This window comes from Podarcis muralis, chromosome 17, assembly GCF_964188315.1.
Source record: "Podarcis muralis chromosome 17, rPodMur119.hap1.1, whole genome shotgun sequence".
NCBI lineage: Eukaryota > Metazoa > Chordata > Lepidosauria > Squamata > Lacertidae > Podarcis > Podarcis muralis.
This window is the reverse complement of record NC_135671.1, coordinates 4,482,014-4,503,156: the sequence shown is the minus strand read 5'-3', so window position 1 is coordinate 4,503,156 and position 21,143 is coordinate 4,482,014. Positions and strand designations below refer to the sequence as shown.

Genomic DNA, 21,143 nt, shown 5'->3' with positions numbered 1-21,143 from the left:
GAACAAGTGTTGTTCCCGAAAGACAGTCAGTGCAAAGCATGGGGAGTGAAATTAGCTTCTATTTAACCTCAGAAAAATGAAGCTTATGAAGACTTCATGCTGAGCTTTCAATTCTAGTATGAACTTAGATAAAAATATTTTCAGGTTTGTCAAGACACCTTGAATCTGACAATTACAGGCTTCTAATAGCTTCATAATCACATTCCTATCTTTAAAATACTTAAAAATCCAGGGGCAGGATCATGCCCTAACCTCCCAACCTAGGTATCAAGGCCAGCTTAAGTCTGTGCATCCAAGAGTTCACTGCTTATTTCCAAAACCACAGTAGTACTGTACACATATGAACCAGCAAGAGTTATCTGGTATCTTTGGATCAGAACATCTGGCAGTTTCCATGAAGATTCTTTCTGGTTTGGTATGACTGAAGCACCCAGTGTGGTATTGTCTCTTCCTACCACCCAGGGAGACAGGAATCACGTGGGTTAGATTTCAACACTAGCGCAAATGGAGCGCAGCAGTTTAAGCGCCTGCATGTAGGACCTCAAACAGAATCAACCATATGTCAGCCGCTTGTGAGATAGATGTGCCGTGGATACTGTTATAAGGGAAAAACCGCTCCTTTTCCCAGATGGGGTATCCAAGAGCCTGTATAGAGTCCTTAAGTAGGTTCCTATCGGAAGGAGAAAATAGCAGAGGCCAACCAGAGAATATTGAGAAGAAAAGCAGCTAGTAAGCATGATCTTTATTATACTGTTGCAACAGGATGCTCACAACCACATGCTGGAGTCAGGAGGAGAACACCGAACAATGGTGTGCAAGCCCTTATACAGTCATACCTCAGGTTGAATGTGCTTCAGGTTGAGCACTTTCGGGTTGCACTCCGCGGCAACCCGGAAGTAACGGAGCACGTTACTTCCGGGTTTCGCCGCTCGCACATATGCAGACGCTCAAAATTATGTCACGCGCTTGCGCGAAAGCGGCAAAACGCGACCCGCGCAGACGCGCCTTACGTTCCATTCAGGATGCGAATGTGGCTCCGGAACGGATCCCGTTTGCATCCCGAGGTACCACTGTATAGACTTTTGAAATGCAAAAGTAGCTCAAGGCCACCCTCCAAAACATCACACATACATCACTGAAGGGGGCAGTCTACAACAGAAATCCTGTTTGGCAGGATACTGATAATGGTCACTGATTGCTTTACCTGGACTGCCTGGCCATTCCTTTTGAGATGCTAAATACTTAATTCCTGAATCCAGGTCATAGGAGCACCCTATTCATACACAAATACGCCCTGAAGACAGGATTTGTGAGCAAAGAGACAATGGGGAGGCTTGCCCATTTCCTTTCTCACTGCAGATAATATTTGAGGTTACTGGAAGAGTCAAAATGGCTTCAGGATTGTTTTCCCGTACTATTTCAGACACGTGGTTTATATACTTATATACTTGGCCTTTTGGCTAAGATCAAGTGTAATGTGTGTAATAAAATAAACATTCATAAATGTACAAGGCAAACACATACAGAAGTCCTTAGAATTCCCATAACAATACTTTTGTTTCATCAAAGAAGACAGCATATTCATTGCTACGTGTTCAGTATTTTGTTCTCTGTTTAGTGTGAAGGAGACATCCAACTGTGGAATCCACACAAGCACACAATGTCTGGGGAGGCAGGGAAAAGGAAAAGTGGCTGAGGCTAGGACGACGCATGTGCTGTAGCACTTTCCCCAAAGGGTGTCTCCACGGAGGGAAACATCTCCAGTTTATAGTGCTTCAGGGTCAAACGCATGGCTGCAGTACAGATTTATTTGTGGGATATGTTTGTGGGAAAGGCTTTCTTTATGATGCACTGCCATCTGGTGTTCATGATGTGAAATTGGACATCACCCTCCCTAGAGGGAGCTGCAACATAGCTGTAATATAGATATGCAATTACATGCAGCAGCCAGGGCTAAAATGGAAGACTCTGAGGGGAAACCAGGGAAAGAAGTGGGGGGGGGGGGCTGACTCAATGTTCCAATCTAGGTCACACGATCCCTGCTTTCCCGGGTGGTAGGAAGACAGAATTTTGAATTCTGGTGCTGGAGGAGACTCTTGAGAGTCCCATGGACTGCAAGAAGATCAAACCTATCCATTCTGAAGGAAATCAGCCTTCAGTGCTCACTGGAAGGACAGATCCTGAAGCTGAGGCTCCAATACTTTGGCCACCTCATGAGAAGAGAAGACTCCCTGGAAAAGACCCTGATGTTGGGAAAGATGGAGGGCACAAGGAGAAGGGGACGACAGAGGACAAGATGGTGGGATAGTGTTCTTGAAGCTACCAACATGAGTTTGACCAAACTGCGGGATGCAGTAGAAGACAGAAGTGCCTGGCGTGCTCTGGTCCAGGGGGTCACGAAGAGTCGGACACGACTAAACAACAACAACAAAGATATCCAATTACATGCAACAGCCAGGGCTAAAATAGAAGGCTCTGTTCGAGGGGAAACCAGGGAAAGAAGTGGGGAGCCCCTGACTCAATGTTCCAATCTAGATCCCGGGGGGGGGGGGGGGTAGGAAGACAGAAGCCCTGCATATTTCACAACAAAGGGAGGATGAGTAGCACTGGCTTGCCCTTGCAGTCTCCACAATACTACTAACCTGAGACAAGGCATGCTGTTCAATTCCCTTGAACCCTTTGCAATCATGATCTGCGATCCTAAAGCAATGAGTGGATAATCTGCCTCTCCAGATGTAACTGATCAGCATCTTCCAAAATCAGACCACTGGGCATGCAGGCAGGCTGGGGCTGATCAGAGCAGAGAAGCACCTTCTTGGTTGCTTCCCTGCTGGCAGCCTAGGAGAGGACATTCTCTGTAGTAGTTGAGCTGTGGAATTCCCTCCCCACTGTGGGGCATCTGTGCCACCATATGCTGAAGACAAACCTCTGTACTCCAGCCTGACACCCAAGATACATTTTTAAAGGACCTATCCTATTATCCTAGACAGCATCTTAAAAAGCAGAGACATCACCTTGCCAACAAAGGTCCGTATAGTTAAAGCTATGGTTTTCCCAGTAGTGATGTATGGAAGTGAGAGCTGGACCATAAAGAAGGCTGATCGCCGAAGAATGGATGCTTTTGAATTCTGGTGCTGGAGGAGACTCTTGAGAGTCCCATGGACTGCAAGAAGATCCAACCTCTCCATTCTTAGGGAAATCAGCCCTGAGTGCTCACTGGAAGGACAGATCGTGAAGCTGAGGCTCCAAGACTTTGGCCACCTCATGAGAAGGGAAGACTCCCTGGAAAAGACCCTGATGTTGGGAAAGATGGAGGGCACAAGGAGAAGGGGACGACAGAGATGGTTGGATAGTGTTCTCAAAGCTACCAGCATGAGTTTGACCAAACTGATTTTAATGTTTTGTTTTTATATTATGCCACCTGATGATACATTGGGCGAGGGATTTGAGGCATAATACTCAACGTTTTGATTGGGAAAGGTTATGAAAATGGATTAAAAAATTTCAGCATGTTGTACGTTGAAAAAATATTACATGAAATTGATGTATAGGTGCTATCTGACTCCTACTAAACTAGCAAAAATGTATAAGACAAGAACGAACATTTGTTGGAAAGGTAAAGAACAAGGAGGTACCTTTTATCATATGTGGTGGACGTGTAAGGTTATAAAAGCATTCTGGTAAATGATATATAATGAAATGAAAATAACTTTTATAAGGAAACCAGAAGCTTTTTTTTATTAGGTACCGAGATTCCAAAGGAGCAGAAAAGACTTTTTATGTACACAACAACTGCTGCATGGATGCTTTTGCCCAGAGATGGAAAGAAGATAGAGTCCTTACTAGAGAAGAATGGCAAATTAAGCTGTTGGACTATGCCGAAATGCCAAAACTGACCGGAAAACTTAGAAACCAAGCGGACAAAAGTTTCAAGAAAGAATAGGAAAGATTTATAACTTATTTAAGAGACCACTGTAAGCAAATGGAAACATCAGCAGGATTTTAACAAAACTTGCAATGTTGGATAATATGGATAGACCTAAAATATGGATGATGAAATAATATGCAGTTGAATATGATAACAGGACCCATGGAGGGGATGGTGAGAAGTCTGGAGATTCATAGTTTTTATTTGATGTATACTTGTAAAAATTATAACTCACTGAGAGAAGCAAAAGCTACAAGGAACCAGGCAGAGGGTCTTCTTGGTAGTGGCGCCCGCCCTGTGGAACGCCCTCCCATCAGATGTCAAAAAGATAAACAACTACCTGACATTTAGAAGGCATCTGAAGGCAGCCCTGTTTAGGGAAGTTTTTAATGTGTGACATTTTAATGTATTTTTAATCTCTTGTTGGAAGCCTTCCTACACCCCTGGCTTTACCTCCTCCCAATCTTTAAGACATTAAAGACTGTTCTCACACCATCAAAAAACTTAACAAGAGCGAGGGAAGGGGAAGGAACAGAGGCAGGAAGGGTAAGCATGGCAGATCACTAATTCCTTGATACATTTTTGTCTTCCGGATGAATTTCCCATACACACATACAGGGGTTCTGTCAAATAAAATAAGGCAAGTTGTCATTACTGTACTTTGCTTCTGGCTGATGCAAGCTAGTTGAATAGGGCTCCTTGTACTTTGGCTTCGAAGCATGCACACAATTTCTATCAGATAATTGCCTGTTGGACCAAAAGATTATTTACTTTCCGCATCTTGCTAGGAGGTGGCATGTTCACACCTCCTGCAGGTCTTTTAGTAGCTGATTTGGGAGTTCCACATTCATCCCTCTTCAATGACTGCAAAAAACACACGAAATAAACATTGCTTTAACTCTGTTAAACAATAATGCAATTCTTCAGTAAGTTCTCTGTTGCATCTTTCTACATTGGAGCAGAAGCTAACAGAAAGAGCCCTACAGCCCTACTGAGCAAAAGCTCCACCCTGATACTTCCAAGAGATGTTCAGTATTTCAAAGGTAGCCCCAAAGGTGGGGCTACCTTTGAAGATGACCCAGAAACTGCAACTAATCCAGAATCCAGCTAGACTGGTGAATGGGAGCGGCCACAGAGGCCACATAACACAGGTCTTGAAAGACCTACATTGGCTCCCAGTACGTTTCCCAGCACAATTCAAAGTGTTGGTCTGGCCTTGGCCCAGTATACCTGAAGGAGCGTCTCCACCCCCATCATTCAGTCCAGATGCGCCAAGGGCCTTCTGGCAGTTCCCTCACTGCGAAAAGTGAGGTTACAGGGAACCAGACAGAGGGCCTTCTCGGTAGTGGCGCCTGCCCTGCGGAACGCCCTCCCATCAGATGTCAAGGAAATAAACAACTATCTAACTATTTTATTTGTATATATTGCTTGTTTTATGTTGCTATGGCCGTTGGCTAATGCGAATAAAGTTTATCTTATCTTATCTATCTAACTTTAGCAGCCCTGTTTAGGGAAGTTTTTAATGACTAATGTTTTAATGTATTTTTAATCTCTTGTTGGAAGCTGCCCAGAGTGGCTATGGAAACCTAGCCAGGTGGGCGGGGTGTAAGTATTATTATTATTATTATTATTATTATTATTACTACTACTATTATTATCTGAGTCCCCAGGGGCAGTAAAAAGAAATGCTGCAGGCATGAATGCTGCTGGTCCACATACATTTGCAGCCCACGGCTGATAAATGAGTGATCCATAACCAAGAGTATGTTCAGTCCACCCTTGAGAATTTGTAGAAAGTGTGGCACTTATATTTAGTGCTCCAGCACTTGTAAAATAGGACCAGTAGCTGCTTTTCACAGGTTTCTAAGGAGCCAATGCACACCCAGTGATGTTTCAGTGACATAGTCAACTTTTGCATTCCACATATTCTGAACAGTTAAGCATGTCTTGCTGGCACTGCTATGCTCTCCCCGACAACCTTATTGTTTTGTACAAGCTCTGTCCTTGGGTGGCAAGGATCAACATTGGAGTGCACCTCCGGGGGTGAAGCAGCACTGAAATGACGCCCCCCCAGGGCACAGACCTGGGCAGTGTGTCTGGAGGTCCTGGGCTGCCCAGACAACAAGACCCCGGAAGTCAGTGTGACGTTAATATATATGAGAGAGTGCTGGAGGGGAAATAGTTAAATAGGTTGCACAGACAGGACCCAGGGGGGTGGAGTCAGTGGGTCTATAAAACTAGTTCTGGGAGGAGTTTGTTGGGAGTTGTTGGTGGGCAGTTGGTTGGTTTTAGTGGGTTGGCTGGTTGGGAAAGGCAGTTGGAGAAACAGTTGGTAATAGACAGTTAGGGCAGTGGGTTCTTGAATGTGGGGAGGCAGAAGAGATAGAGAGAGGAAAACAGGACTAAGAAAGTAAAGAGCAACAACGTTTGGAATGCTGTAAAAGTTTTCTTTGTGTCTGACATAAAATACACACTTCTTTATTAATTGAAAAGCTGACTGAGACTGAAGTGATTTTACCAGGGAGAACCTGGTTGGTGGCAGCGGATTAGTGGTGTACAGGTCAATAGTCCGTGAGATGACCAGGGGCTCCGTACGAACGCCACAGTCAGTCCCCGCGGCGAGGAAACAAATGGGGGGAAAGTGCCCCAGAGGCCGTCTGCTTTCCACACATGGCGGCAGCAGCATCACCACATCCCTGCTGTCAAACTTCCCTCTTTCCACCAGGCACAGAGAAAAAGAAACACTCCTGCAAGGCTGAGAAAGAACGCCATCATAGGCTAACATTCAAGCCCTCTGTTGATTATTTTGTGCGGGAAATGTAATGGTTCTGTGCTGCAAGGAAAACGAAAGCTTGCAAATCTAGACCCAACCGATCGTTATACAGACAAGACACACGATCATGGCATGGTCTGTGATGTATATAGAACATCTGCTGTCATTTGGATGGGGGACTAGGCTGCTAGGTCATGTGTTCCTTCTCCCTCAGTTGTAAACACTGGTGATGAACCACATTTTATGCTAGCCAGAATTAGCTCTGAATTTGTAACTAGCTTCAAATGCTGGCTAGATCCTAGCTTAAGTGACTAACTTTGCAACAGCAACCAGACGAAAGTGAGAGAACACCAAAGAGAACATGGCAGACAGAGTCAATAAGGCACAGTCATTATTTAGTAAAGAATTGACAACACATCCCAAACATGGCAGTCACATTTTTATCAAATAAATAATGTGCTGCGTTAAGTGACTCACATGGAAAACTTACAATTTTGGGTTGATCTTTCTTAATTTTGTGATGCTGCAACTGAAGGGCCATGGAGTCCAGAAACCTCTGATTATTAACAAGGAAGTGTGAGTTGTTTTCCTTCTCCCAGTCTTCAATATCTTTCTTCAGTTCCTCCCCCAACTAGTTTTGGCAAATAAGTTTTTTAAAAATAAAAAATAATACTATTTAATAAAAATCTCAATGCAGTTCACCTAAAAATGTAACATTTCCTAAAAACTAAATTAAAAGGGAAATAAAAATAAAGCACAACTTTATATCGTAATAAAAACTAAGCAGTGTACAAAACAAAAATAAAATAAAACTTAAAAGAGGCAGGAAAGCTTGAGTGAAGCTTGAATAAACCTTGAGCAAGCCCGTTTTCACAAGGCATTTGGAGGTCATTACTGTTTCCATCTCACAAATTACCCAAGGGAGGGCACTCCGGTGTGTGTGCTATCACAGAGAAGGCCAACTTGTCACAATTCACAGGTCATGGAATGACCAGCAGCATCTCCTCTGAAGAGCTAAACGATATGCTCAGTCTATACCAGGAAGGTGGTTTGGACTTAAAATTTCAACCTGGAACTGACAACCAGTTTAGTCAATTTCAGAAAGACTTTAAACTTCACACTGCCACTATTCAAGGCACTTTTCCAACTCCGTTTGCAGCTGAACAACTCACTTTCCTCTACAAAATTAGAGATGTTAGCTAGACCAGCCAAGAAATCACTAAGCATGCTAAGAACCTGAAGTCATTTGGACCTCAAATTTGAGGTGTCATCCATGTGCTTTCCAGAGGCAACTTTATATGCACAGAAAATACTTCCAAAGTTTATGAGATGAAAGCATTATCTACATGTTAGAACTGCTTTGCCAAGGAGTGTTAGTCAACAAGGGATTAAGTCTATCGTTTTACTTAGGTGTGCTCATGTGGATCAGGCACCAAATTTCCCCCAAAATGGATGGAAACTACACAAAAATGGCCCTGGGACTTACCTTTAACAATTGTTTTTGAAGCTTTGATCTTTCCCTTTCCTCTTTGAGTAAGGTACCCCCTCTGTTTAGAAGTCTGCTTGGATCTGTTGATTTTTTCTGAATACAGAAGGAAAACAGGTTATGCATTAAGTAACTGATTGTTTACCTATAGTACATGGGTGGACGAGTCTAAAAGCCCAGGAGACAAATTTTGGACAGCCCTCTAGTGGCTATGGTGGCTCATTCACCAGAAGTAATGTATTTAGCATTAACTCTGGAAGCGTTTACACTCGATTCTGACCAAACTAAGCCTCCTAGAGCAAAAACCTGAAGCAGACATTCAGAAGAATCTTGCCATTCCGGGTAAGATTGTGGCTCCTGTTCTAGTACAAGCCCAGGCAGATAAAAGATTATCCTTTCAAAGTACCAAGTATGAGGGTATTTGTGGCTCAGTGGCATATGTCAGTTCCTTTGAAGTCAAGCAAATAACATCGCACAGCTGCTTTATGCATTTATCAGCGAATGATGGGTGGGCTGGTATCATCCTAGTATCCTTGTGTCTATACAGTATAGAAGCTGTACGTTTCTGAGTTGTGTCAAATGGTCACTTTTGAACAAGTGCACTGTTCTGTTGGCTAGCTTTTGCTCATTTGCTCCGTTTGGTGTATTTGCCTACAATTTGGGAGTCTTAATCCACCCTGCAGGGGCCCCATGCCTGCTCATTTCATCCACTTCTGTGGTAGGGAAGCAATGCAGTTTTAGATTCCCATTATAATCATAAATGGCCACCCAATCTCTGCTTCAAAACCTCCAAGGACGGAGTGAACAGGTAGAGGTGGGGTGGGTGGCAGTTTCGTTTTTAACAGATCAGTGGTACCTTGGTTTAAGAAAAGCTTAGTTTATGAACAACTTGAATTAAGAACGCTGCAAACCAGGAAGTAGGTGTTTTGGTTTGTGAACTTTGCCTTGGAATAAGAACATGTTCTGCTTCCTGTTGAGTGTGTTCCATTTATAAATTGAGTCCCCTGCTGCTATGGGAAAGCACGCCTTGGTATAAGAACGCTTTGGTTTAAGAACGGACTTCTGGAACGGATTAAGTTTGTAAACCAAGGTACCACTGCATCTTGGTCCCGAATAATGAGACAAATTGGAAAGACCAGAGTAGCTCCAAAACAGATTGGGCTCCTACCCAAAGCTTCAGATACGAGTCGAATCTTGTGTCTGGTGCTCACCTAGAGTTTACCCATATCTAAAAACAGCTTCATGTTTCCCTCTTTGCAGTGAGATAACATAAGCATTCAGTACTTCTGACCTCCAGTTCACCCAAACGCTCCCCGATGGCATTCCATTTGTGAACATTATCATATAGGTGTTTGTTTTTCTCATAAACCTCTTTTATTCTCAAAAGTTCTTCATCGTGTTGACTCAACAACTCTTCAGAGAAATTATCTAAAGCAAGAAAGCAAGAGTTAAGGTTTCGTTAGGCACATGGCATGACTCTGCAACTAGAAAATGAGGATCAAATAGCGACTAAGCACTTTCACTGTGACCCAGCTCTAGAAGATTTAACAGAATTTTGCCTCATCAACCAGACATCCCGGTTTTTAAATTAAATTATGACAAAAAAAATAGTTTTAGCTGTCTTTAGTCATAAGTAGACACTACAGCATACAAAATACAGGCTTGTATTTGAAAGATATAAGATGTAAGGAATTACCATTTAAAAAGGGCTGAAACGCAGCTCTTTGCTCCTCAGAATAAAAGCATTTCCCCCAGAAATCATGAAGTTCTTGCCTGACTCTGAAAGTAATTTGTTTTAAACTTTCCTTCTTCAGCACTTCCAGGTTCTCCAACTCCTCTTCCCACTAATGAAAACAAAACAAGTGTCTCATGGTTATTGCATTTGGCAATGGAGATCTTGCTTTCACTATTTCCAGACAATTACTCAGACTTCTCCATGACTACAAATTTGTTACAGCAAAGGCTGTAGCAGTGACGTACGTAGACTGAGGATATTCCTGAAACTGGAGTAATCTGATCTGACTGTCAGTTTAACACCAAGAGGCATTCACGTAGAATACAATTAACTCTTTAGAACTTTTTTTTATTCCCCACACTTAAATTTAATGCTTCCATGTCAGCTGAGCTTAGAAGAAGGCCACATGCTCAAAATACATTAGAGCAAGATGTTAGCTCCAGACAGTAAAATGAGAAGGCTCCTGCATTATCCAATTTAAGGTACTACTACTTAACTTTAAAGCCCTAAATAGCTTTGGGTTCAAATGCCTGAAAGTGTGCCTTTTCCTGCCTATGTCTTCTGGAAAGGCCCTTCTCTGGGCAACTTTTCTTTTAACCCAGCAGGTATTTTAACTGAAGCTTGATTCTATAGTTTTAAGCAACTACATACATCTCATATTAATGTATCTGAAGAAGAAATATTTTAAATAAACACATGCAGCTGCTATTAAAAATTAAAATACCACTCACTGCATGTGAGAGACACAAAACTGTTGAGGGTCTAACATCAAAGCAGATCCAGTGAAACAAAACAGGTGGTAAAGTCAGTAAATATCAACATCTGGGGGGGGGGGGGAACACTGGGTAGTAATCAACTTAAGTTTTACTCAGACTAGACTCACTGAAATTAATGAGCATGACTTAAGGTAGGTCCATTAAATTTCAATAGGAGTGCCTTTTACCCGCTATAGCTGGTACGTCAGCTGCAGCCGTTCTTTTACAGGGAAAGTCTGGCCATGGTGATTCATGCAATGATGACCCCAAGATTTGATTACTGCAATGTGCCCTATGTGGGGCTACTCTTGGACCTGGAGGCTCCAGCTGCAGCAAAGCACTATGTCTAGACTGTTGATGGGGAGTGACTATCACCGGGATGTAACATTAGTGCTCCAAGGTTTGCATGGACTGCCTGAACACTACACGACCAAGTTCAATGTTCTTGTATTACCATTGCCGGCGGGAAGTCGTGCCGGTCTCCCCAGGCTTGCGGATATCTGCCTGAAGCCCAGGGCGCGCTGAGCTCAGCGCGCCCCAGGCTTCGGGATGCAGGCAGCTCTCCGCAAGCCATGGGAGAGCTGCGCGACTTCGCGCCGGGCTCCCACGGCTTGCGGAGAGCTTCCTGAAGCCTGGAGAGCGAGAGGGGTCGTTGCGCACCGACCCCTCTCGCTCTCCAGGCTTCAGCGAAAGCCTGCATTCGCCCCATAGGATGCACACACATTTCCCCTTCATTTTTGGAGGGGGAAAAGTGCGTCCTATAGGGCGAAAAATACGGTAATTTACAAGGCCCTTAACAATGTGGGTCCAGGATACCACAGGTACTGCCTAATCCCATATATCCTTGCCTGATCATCAAGGACTTGGGCAGAGTCAATGTTAGTGGTAACCCCATGGCTCAGATTCCTGGCTTGTATCCACCAGGAGCTGTGAATTCAGTATTGTGGACCCAACTTTGTGGAATTCCCTTCCAGTTGAGGTCAGGCAGGCCCCCTCCCTGATCTTCCAGAGCCTACAGAAGACTTTTAAAAAATCCAGCACACATTTAAACTAAAGTTTGATTCTGTAGTTTTAAGCGACTCTTACCTTTCTGTATTGTAAATTACATAAGAGACCATTGTAGTCAACCTATTATTAATGAACAGTGCCATCAGAATTCTGATTCTATTACCATTTTTATTGCTTCAGAAATAGGACATCTGCTTGCCAACATTGTGAGTTGCTCCTGCTTCTCTTGCGGCTGTTGAAGCCTGTCCCACAAAACCTGCACCTCTTTCACCAGAGCGTCTCTGCTGGCAATTAGAGAGTCTTTCTTGACCTGCAACTACAAAGGCACGTCTACATCAGTTTATACAAAACAGCTATATGGAAAAGGCAGCAACAAGGTAAATGAACTGTACCGTATAGTCTCAAGAGCAAGTCAAGCCAGATGTAACACTGCATCATCATCAGTTTCTCAAGAAAAGTGCATGCCAACACTCCTTCTTGATCACCAAAATTAAGCAATGAAGTATTGGGATTACCAGTTCTATAAGGTGGGGAGGCGGTCCGGGGCGGATTGGGCAGGGGTGGGGGGAGAGAATGTTGGTGTTTCCAATTGAACATGCAGCTTGGAAGCTTAACTGAACACTGAATTACTGTTGGAGTAGAACACACTTTAGTCTGGATATAATTACACTGAGACTCTTGAGTTTGGAAAAAGATGGAAGCTAAGTTTATTGAAGGAAATACACATACAGTCGTCCCTTGAAAGTCGAACAGCCTAGTTCTCGAACATTTTGGCTCATGAACAATCAAAACCCAAAGTGACTGTCCTGGTTTTCGAATGTTCTTTTGGAAGCTGAACGTCCAATGGGGCTTCCGATTGGCTGCAGGAACTTCCTGCAGCCAATGAGAAGCCACGTTTTGGTTTTCAAATGTTTTGGAAGTTGTATAGACTTCCGGAACGGATTCCGTTCAACTTCCAAGGTACAGTGGTACCTCGGTTACAAATGCTTCGGGTTACAAACACTTCAGGTTACAAACTCTGCTAACCCGGAAGTAGTACCTTGGGTTGAGAACTTTGCCCCAGGATGAGAACAGAAATAGCACACCGGCGGAGTGGCGCGAGGCCCCATTAGTGAAAGTGCACCTCAGGTTAAGAACGGAACTCCAGAACGAATTACGTTCATAACCCGAGGTACCACTGTACAAATGTATAGGGAAGATACAAGGATGTTTCGTTTGCCAGTAATGATGTAGAAAAAGAAGGAAATGAGGTCAGGAACCCTAAAAACATGTCTAACACACGATGGAAGGTCAGTACAGGTTAAAATTATTATTATTATTATTAATAATAATACAGGTTAAAATTATTATTATTATTATTATTATTATAAAGGACAGTCTAGGCAACTTGGAGGTTCTTCCCTCTATCTACTCTTTCCCATAGAGACAAATCAGCCTCCAGTTCAAACCGAGTTGCATCCCAACAGTTCCAACAGGGAACCTGTGCTCCACCGTCTCATTTCAAATGGCTGAAGGCAGGGAGTGGGAAGTTAGAATAGAGATGGAACCCTCATTCACTATTACACTGCATGGCCCACACATATCACCTTGCAGCATTATTAGCTACAGAAGACCCATTGGCCGAACTATAAGAAAGCACTTATACCTCCATATTGGAGGCCTTTATTGCACTTTGCAAGCCATGGTTATAAATAGCACACCTGTTGCATTTGCCCAACATCATTTAAGGACCATATTGGTTCTGGTATTCATGTGGGCTAAACAATTTGAACAGCAGCCTCATTCATGTGAATACATCTTTTTTACATTCAAAAGACCAACCTGATGAACAAGCAATTCGAGATCCTCAAGGTTTTTCTTTGTAAGGCAAATACATGCTTCTTCATCGCTCAACATATCACTTTCCAGTGTCCCATCTGGTGTGTGTCCAATTTCTTTGTTATACTGCCTGACCTTTCCCCTTAGTTTAAAAAACTCTTTCAATCTTTGCTCCTAAACAAATAAAATGATTTAAATAGTCAGATCACACAGCTTTCAAATGTAATGCTGTCATGAGGTCTCAGATATAAAGAACGTCTAAAAATCACATGTTTAACCCAACAAAACAGATTGACAATATTCCTGACACTGTCCAACTTTAAGTGCAACACAGGAATATCAAACTAGTTTCACCTGCTCAACAAAAAATGAACAGATTCATTTATTGATTAAGGCTATTTGCTAATTCTGGATAACCAGAATGAATCTCTGATGTGAATTAAATGCAATTTTTCTAGAACAAGCATTCGAAAGCAATTTGCCAGGAGATTAGAAGAAAGCAGCATGTTTAGTAGGCATGTGGAAGCTCCCTATAATTCATTCCAGACTGGCTAAGAAGTAAGTTGAATCATTCCTCCTCTCCCAATGGAAAATATTTATTTCAGAGTGAATTCAAGTTTTAGGGTTTCCATATGGAATTTCCCAGACATATCTGTAATACTGTAGCCGCAAGCAATGTCCAGGTGTAAATTGGAGAAATGCCTGGGAAAATCCGCATAAATGGCGGCAGTGTCATTTTGCAGATCTTCCTCAGAAATAGCTTCAATTTCTTTGTGATTTTGCAAAAACAAATCAAAACTCTGCAGCTCTTCTGTCTGGATTTTCACTTTGTAAAATGTGGCAACCCTATCTTCACTTTGAACTTTTACACATCTAGAGGCCCCAGCAGCAGATCTCCTGGCTGCAAAAGTAACCATTTAGGGGCTGACTAGAGTGGAGGGGAAAAGTAAGTTGCTGAGAATTCTTCTTAAATTTTAATTCAAACCAGAGAAACATTCAGAAGCCATACAATGCCTCCATTTGCCCAGGAAGACTCATCGGAACCTCTGATTTTTACTATATACAGTGGTGCCCCGCAAGACGAACGCCTCGCAAGACGGAAAACCCGCTAGACGAAAGGGTTTTCCGTTTTGGAGGCGCTTCGCAAAACGAATTTCCCTATGGGGTTGCTTCGCAAGACGAAAAAATCTTGCGAGTCCCCGCGGGTTTTTCCGCTCCCCCCCCTTTTCCTAAGGTGCTAAGCCGCTTAACAGCTGATCGCTGAAAGCTGCTAGACCGCTGTAGCACTAATCCGCTAAGCTGTCAATGGGCTTGCTTCGCAAGACGAAAAAACCGCTAGACGAAGAGAATCGCGGAACGGATTCTTTTCGTCTTGCGAGGCACCACTGTATTGGGTATATAAATTCAATAAATAAAAATAAATACAATGTTTCTGTTTAAATAATGCAAGGGGGAGGGGTCAGTACTACACCTTCACTTTCATGAGCTGCTGAACATGTTTGTCTAATTCTTCCAACTGCAAACAACTTGGAACGCTGCCGGTCGGTATGTAGTATGGAGTAGCGTAAAGCTCTGAACACAGTGTCTGCTCCTCTAGCTGCAGCTGCTTCAACTTCGTCAGCCTCTCTTGTTTTTCTTTAAGAGCGCCTTCTAAAGCCAGACGAAACTCTTTTTCTAACTGGATGATGGATAAGCCATCACCAACCTGTGAAGAGTTACAAAGGGTTAGGTGCAGAAATGTACAGGCGTCTCCCTCTCTTACACGGGGGTTACATTTTGGTCCCTGCACGCATAACTGAAATCACGTAAAGTGGGGAGCGTCCTCTAAGCCTATTCAAATGCCATCTCTGCCCCTCTCTCTTCAATACACACAAAATATACTGTATCCAAAAACACCCACAACTATAACTGAAACTTTGGGGCTGACAGGAGCCTGGAGGACATGCAGGAAATTGCTGCTGCTGCTGCGCTACCCCGCACATCAGCTGTGGGTAGGTGGGGAGGCTGAGCAGCGTAAACAAAGCCCTGCTGCATCTCCAGTCTCTTTGGGGCTTCCTCTGCTCTCACTGATATCCTCTTTGGTTTCCAGGAAGGGTCTCCTCGTGAGCCACACGGACTCTCCAGGTCTCTCTCACCATTTCCAGGTTTGAATCAAATCATTTAATTATTTCCTGGCGCCATACATAAGTGGAAGGATGCCTGTATTGACACTACAGTGAGTGGCAGTACTGAGCAAAGATCACATTTTGACAGGTCTGTACCGAAACAGAATTTGAATTTGAACAGTAACCTTCCAGTCAGCTGCCAGACCAAATATTTAAAGCCTTAATTCATTACAGCAGTAAAAAGCAGCTCTGAAGAATCACATTAATTACAATTATGCCCATCAGAAGGCTCTAGAGATTCCAAGTGTTCAATAGAAACCTTACACGTGCAAAGCAAGAGCTCCACATTTTCAAATGCAATGGTAATTACAGAAAACAGTGCTGAGAATAAAAAATCATGGTGGCAGATATCAGCCCATTGTCGTTAACATTGTAATTGTATACAAGTCTAATCAGATGTAAGCACCATTGAACTTAATGAGGGTTGCTCCCTGGTATATCAAGTATAGGACTGCAACCTAAGTGACATCTTTGTGCTTTGTTATCCGGAATAAGCAGCAGTGAAGCAACTTGCCTGGTAGGGGTCCAGCTTGAGTTCGTATCTCACAATATTCAACTGAGACTTCTGTATTTCAATGTCATTTTCAATTTTTTCTTTCAAATTGCTTTCTTCCTCAATCATTTCATTCAACAGAGTCTATCCAAAAACCCATACAACAGAAGTGTGAGTACAGTTCCTTATCAGATTTATTAACTGTCAAATTAAAGCATTGCACCCATAGCTAAATTAAGAATTTGTGCCACATTAATGATCTGCATTTTAAAATACACAGCACTCAAGTCTGTAACAGAATAAGTGTTTCCATCATATAAACTACGATCTCCCAAACTCAGTAACTGGAGTGTGGTCTGGTAGGCTTCCTGAGGTTTCCTGTTTTTTTCATTATTAGCTAGCTGGCTTTAAACCATGTTTACACACAGCTACTTGTCAGTAGCAAATAACACCCCCCCCCCCCAGCCATCAGGAAAACGGGGGATAGAAGTTCCTATAAAATGAGTAGTAATCAAATTCTTTCTTCACATTCCTTTTCATCGACTGATGTGTTTCAGATAACTATCAGCGGATAGCTTGGCTTTTAGCTTTTCTAAATACTATAAGGTTGATCGAAAAATGGAGATAATTGATATATAACCAGGTGCTTTGGGACCTGGACCATATTTTCTTAAGTCTCTGCATTTAGCCCTACCCATTTTATACTTAGGAAGAGACCAGTCATTGACTGTCTAAGTAAGCCCTTTACATCTTTGCTGCAGGGGTCTCCAAAATCAAGTAGAAACTGTGCATTGGATCAATTGTTGTAAAAATTGAAGAGAACAAAATATACTGTCACTTCTGCAGAAATAAAAGCCAACTGCTGCAACCCATGTAAGTTTCGCAATGCAAGTTAGTGAGCATTATTTTGTCAGCAAAGATATGAAGGCCTGCAACTTAATTGAAAGATTCAGGATCTGCTAGCTCAAGAACCAGCGTCCCTCCAGATGTTGCTGAAATACAGCTCCCTTCATTCCTTGGGAGAGCTAGGTCAGTGTTTCCCAACCTTGTGCCTCCAGCTGTTTTTGGCCTACAATTCCCACTGGTCTTGCTAGTCAGGGATGATGGGAGTTGTAGGCCAAAAACATCTGGAGGCACAAGGTTGGGAAACACTGAGCTAGGTCATAGTGTCAGGAAGGAGGGTGTCAATGTAAAGACTCACATGGTAAATAGCACAGAACAAAACAGATTTATCTCCCAGCAACAATCTGAGCACCGGACTTAGAAATTGGAATTTCCTCCCAAAAACTCACACCGCTGCTTTAAAGCAACAAAATATTATTTGGAATAAAACACAAAGAGGGCCCTAAAACCCATTAATATATAAACTGACAAACAAAATTAAGTCAACTGTTTAAGAGCATTTGGAGTACAAATCACACACACACTGCTCCATACCTCAATGTGCGCCTTAGCTGTCTGCATGCGCTCCAGCTGCAGTTCTCTGCTGATACCCATTTCGTTCCATAAGTCCACAAGCTTTCCAAAAGCTTGAGTCACGCTATTCACTAGGGAAGAGGCCAAAACCTCACTGTACAATAATAAAATAGAAAATGGCACATGAGAAACTCCAAGCCTTGCTTTCATTCTATCATGATGTTTTTTCCTTTCCTACATCGGCATCTGTTCGACCATATTACATGACTTGTGCTTCACAAACATTCCCTTTGTAAGTTTCTGATCTGCCCGGAATGCACCTGGTTAGTTTTGAACACAGCTCCTGAAAGGTTTAGGGTCAGAGTTTTCCCTTCTCCTAGATGGGCTGCCTTCCCAGGTTGACGAGCCCCACCTGCCCCTCACTTCACATGACAGCAGGTGCAGAAACTGCCTTCTTGCCCATTGGCTTCCCTCTTGGTCTTGTCAACTCAATCCGATGGATCCTGTCTTTGAATGCAGGGCAGCTCCTAACTCAGGGGTCTGCAACCTTTAAGACAAAAAGAGCCACTTGGACCCATTTCCGAAGAAAAAAAAACTGGGAGCCGCAAAACTCGTCATTATAAAAATAACTTTTTTGTCACTTTTTTATTATTTCTTTGTTTGACCCCTCAGAATTACTCCTCCTCGTAGAAATAAATGTTAAATTAACAAGTTACCTTTTTGTGTGTGTGTGTTCTTCACTCCCCTTCAAAACAGTGACCAGCGTACATGCCCCCTTTCAATGCAGTGACCAGCGTACATGCCACTTACAATGTAGTGGGCGGACGGGAAGGTGACGTTGGGACGGTGCGTGACTAACGCACGCACCGCCCCCATGCGACGTCACAGCCAGTACAGCGCCCGCCACAGTGGGGAGTGTCGGGGTGCACAATGCGCCTCCTCCCCTCGCTAGTATCCGCCCCGGAGCCGCGGCAAAGGTGTAAAAGAGCCACATGCGGCTCCAGAGCCGCAGGTTGCAGACCCCTGTCCTAACTCAATGAGGGTTTGAGACTCACCCGCTGCCCTCATCTGGTTTAGCCAGCCAGTCAAAGCCGTTCCTGGGACATGGCCCCGCATCGCATGCTGACAGCTTCTAGGAGCCACAGGTGAGAGCTGAGTGCAGGGTGGGGACCAAAGGCGGACAAACTACCCCCAAAGGTGCACATGTTTCCACCCTTCCTTAACACTTCATCATTACGTTCCCTGAATTTGTCTAGTCCTGATTTGAAGTCGCCAAAGTCAGTAGCCACCACCGCCCTCCTGTGGCGGGGAGTTCCACAGCCTCACTGCACAAGTCAAAGCTTTCTTTTTTTTATTATTATTTTAAAAAGTTCTTTATTACAAAAAAATTAGAAACATCAAATATAGACCAAAACAATAAACATACACAAACCATAGACATTAACTAACAACATATCCTTTGACATTACACTTTAACTTCCAACTCACCTCATTGTGCTTTTTACACCACATTATTCTATATGCACTTCTTTATTAGTACTCTCTTCCGTTACTTACCAAAATAAACTATTGTTATTAACGTTTCCTTACCCTTCAAAATGCAATCTAAACCTTTCAGGAGCATTGCATTATCACAGTTCTTTTAAAAGATATTCTTTGAATATTGTCCAGTTTTTACTTTCTGATTTGATTTTCCTCTTATTCTCCCAGTCATTTCCCCAAGTTCTAAATATTCTATTATCTTCGCTTGCCAGTCAGTTTTTGTGGGGATTAAATCGCCTTTCCAGTTTTTAGCTATTAAAATGCATACATAAAAAGTGTTCTTAGGCTTTTTGGTATTTCAATCGACATGATGCCTAATAGAAAGGCTTCAGGATATATATATATTTTTAAAGGAGAATTAAAAATCTTTTTAGCTTTCTTTCTTTCGCCCTGAATCTCCCAGCCTTCAGCTTTCCTTCTCCTTCCCTCAGAGTTTCCCCTCTCACCTTTCCCTCGCCGGCTTCGCCATCACCGGTAATTAAAATAACGAAGAATTCCGAATAAGGAACCGCCGCCAAAATTCAAAACAAACGGCGAAGGAACCGCCTAGCAACAGGCTCTCGCCATCGCGCCTCCTGATTGGACGGCGGACTGAGCAATCAACAAGCCACCTCCGGTGCCCGTTGGCCATGGCGAAGGGCGTTTCTTTCCCTCTATTGGAGCTCACGGAAGCTTGGCAAACCGCTGATTGGCCTCCCTAAAAGCTAATCAAAAAGCAACAGAGGGAAAGGGGATGGTCCACTCCGCACTGTGGAAGGCGGTGACGTAAAGGGGTGTGGGCAAAGAGCTGATTGGCCGGCCTCAAAGCTAAGCAGCGAGGGAGGGAAATAGGATGTGGGTGCCGAGGTGGAAGGCGGAGACATAAAGGGGCGCAGAAGCCTGATTGGCAGAAGGCGACGTCACTCATGTGAATCCCGCTGAGTTCAACGGGGTTTGGTCAGGGAAAGGCTGTATAGATCCGAGCTGAAAGTGGGTTGAAGGTTCGATCCCCCAGTAGGGCGGAGAGAGCATCCCTGTGTGACGTCTTAGGGAGCCAGTGCGGACCAACAAGGGTTTGACTGGGGATAAGGCAGCCTCCCATAGCTGTCAACTTACAGATTTGAAAATAAGGGATCAGCAGCCAAAATAAGGGATTTTGGCTTAGCTTATACAGTACATCACCTTACCAACAAAGGTCCGTATAGTTAAAGCCATGGTTTTCCCAGTAGTGATGTATGGAAGTGAGAGCTGGACCATAAAGAAGGCTGATCGCCGAAGAATTGATGCTTTTGAATTATGGTGCTGGAGGAGACTCTTGAGAGTCCCATGGACTGCAAGAAGATCAAACGCATCCATTCTTAAGGAAATCAGCCCTGAGTGCTCACTGGAAGGACAGATTGTGAAGCTGAGGCTCCAAGACTTTGGCCACCTCATGAGAAGAGAAGACTCCCTGGAAAAGACCCTGATGTTGGGAAAGATGGAGAGCACAAGGAGAAGGGGGCGACAGAGGATGAGATGGTGGGACAGTGTTCTTGAAGCTACCAACATGAGCCTGACCAAACTGCGGGAGGCGGTGGAAGACAGGAGTGCCTGGCGTGCTCTGGTCCAGGGGGTCACGAAGAGGCGGACACGACTAAACGTCTAAACAACAACATACAGTACAGAAATCCGCCACTCATGGAGCCATTCTGGGCTTTGGCTGCCACTGACTGTGTTTTGCAGAGGGTTGGACTAGATGATCCTAAGGGTCTACAACTCCGACCAAAGAAGAGGGGCAGACAAAACTGAGATGGCAAAGTTTCCAGACAGAATTAGAAACCAGGAAGAGGACCTCTTTAATAAAGAATGGGGAAAGTTTATAATTTAGTTGAAAAGCTATTGTAAAGAGTTACATACATTTTACAAGAAAACTTTTAAAAATTTGAACTATGGATGGACAAATGATTTATAAAAATAGAGTTCTGAAAGGGATGCAGAGGGGAAAATCACTACATTAAGATGCTGCACTGGTTGGAGGTGATGCTAAGCAGCACGTTGGGGCTGCC

At 43.5% G+C, this 21,143-nt stretch overlaps 1 protein-coding gene across 3 annotated transcripts; it reads right to left on the bottom strand.

Annotated features, from left to right (window-relative positions):
- Positions 1-710: 710 nt before the first annotated feature.
- On the bottom strand, positions 711-19,687 carry LOC114587920 (protein regulator of cytokinesis 1-like). 3 transcript variants are annotated; one of them, XM_077920955.1, is made up of 12 exons: positions 19,566-19,664; positions 18,815-18,902; positions 17,599-17,731; positions 16,183-16,305; positions 14,975-15,208; positions 13,507-13,677; positions 11,849-12,001; positions 9,884-10,031; positions 9,479-9,615; positions 8,188-8,283; positions 7,192-7,332; positions 711-4,792 (listed from the first exon to the last, which is right to left on the bottom strand). In XM_077920955.1, the coding sequence occupies exons 3-12, from the start codon at positions 17,656-17,658 to the stop codon at positions 4,664-4,666; spliced, it is 1,392 nt and encodes a 463-aa protein (XP_077777081.1). In that variant the 5' UTR covers positions 17,659-17,731; positions 18,815-18,902; positions 19,566-19,664; the 3' UTR covers positions 711-4,663. The 3 variants fall into 3 exon arrangements, with proteins under 3 accessions (XP_077777081.1, XP_077777080.1, XP_077777082.1); XM_077920954.1 differs by lacking the exon at positions 18,815-18,902 and having other exon boundaries at positions 19,566-19,687; XM_077920956.1 differs by lacking the exons at positions 18,815-18,902; positions 19,566-19,664 and adding an exon at positions 19,168-19,450.
- Positions 19,688-21,143: the final 1,456 nt, after the last annotated feature.

What these genes read in the sequence shown, in the direction of transcription:
- LOC114587920 (XM_077920954.1), bottom strand. Translation starts at nt 19,588, where the DNA reads ATGGCGAAGCCGGCGAGGGAAAG. An exon ending in GTTTCAGCCCTTTTTAAATG is followed by an intron (nt 9,616 to 9,883) that starts GTAATTCCTTAC and finishes TTCTTGCTTTAG; the next exon opens with ATAATTTCTCTGAAGAGTTG. An exon ending in TTCAAAAACAATTGTTAAAG is followed by an intron (nt 7,333 to 8,187) that starts GTAAGTCCCAGG and finishes TGCCAAAACTAG; the next exon opens with TTGGGGGAGGAACTGAAGAA.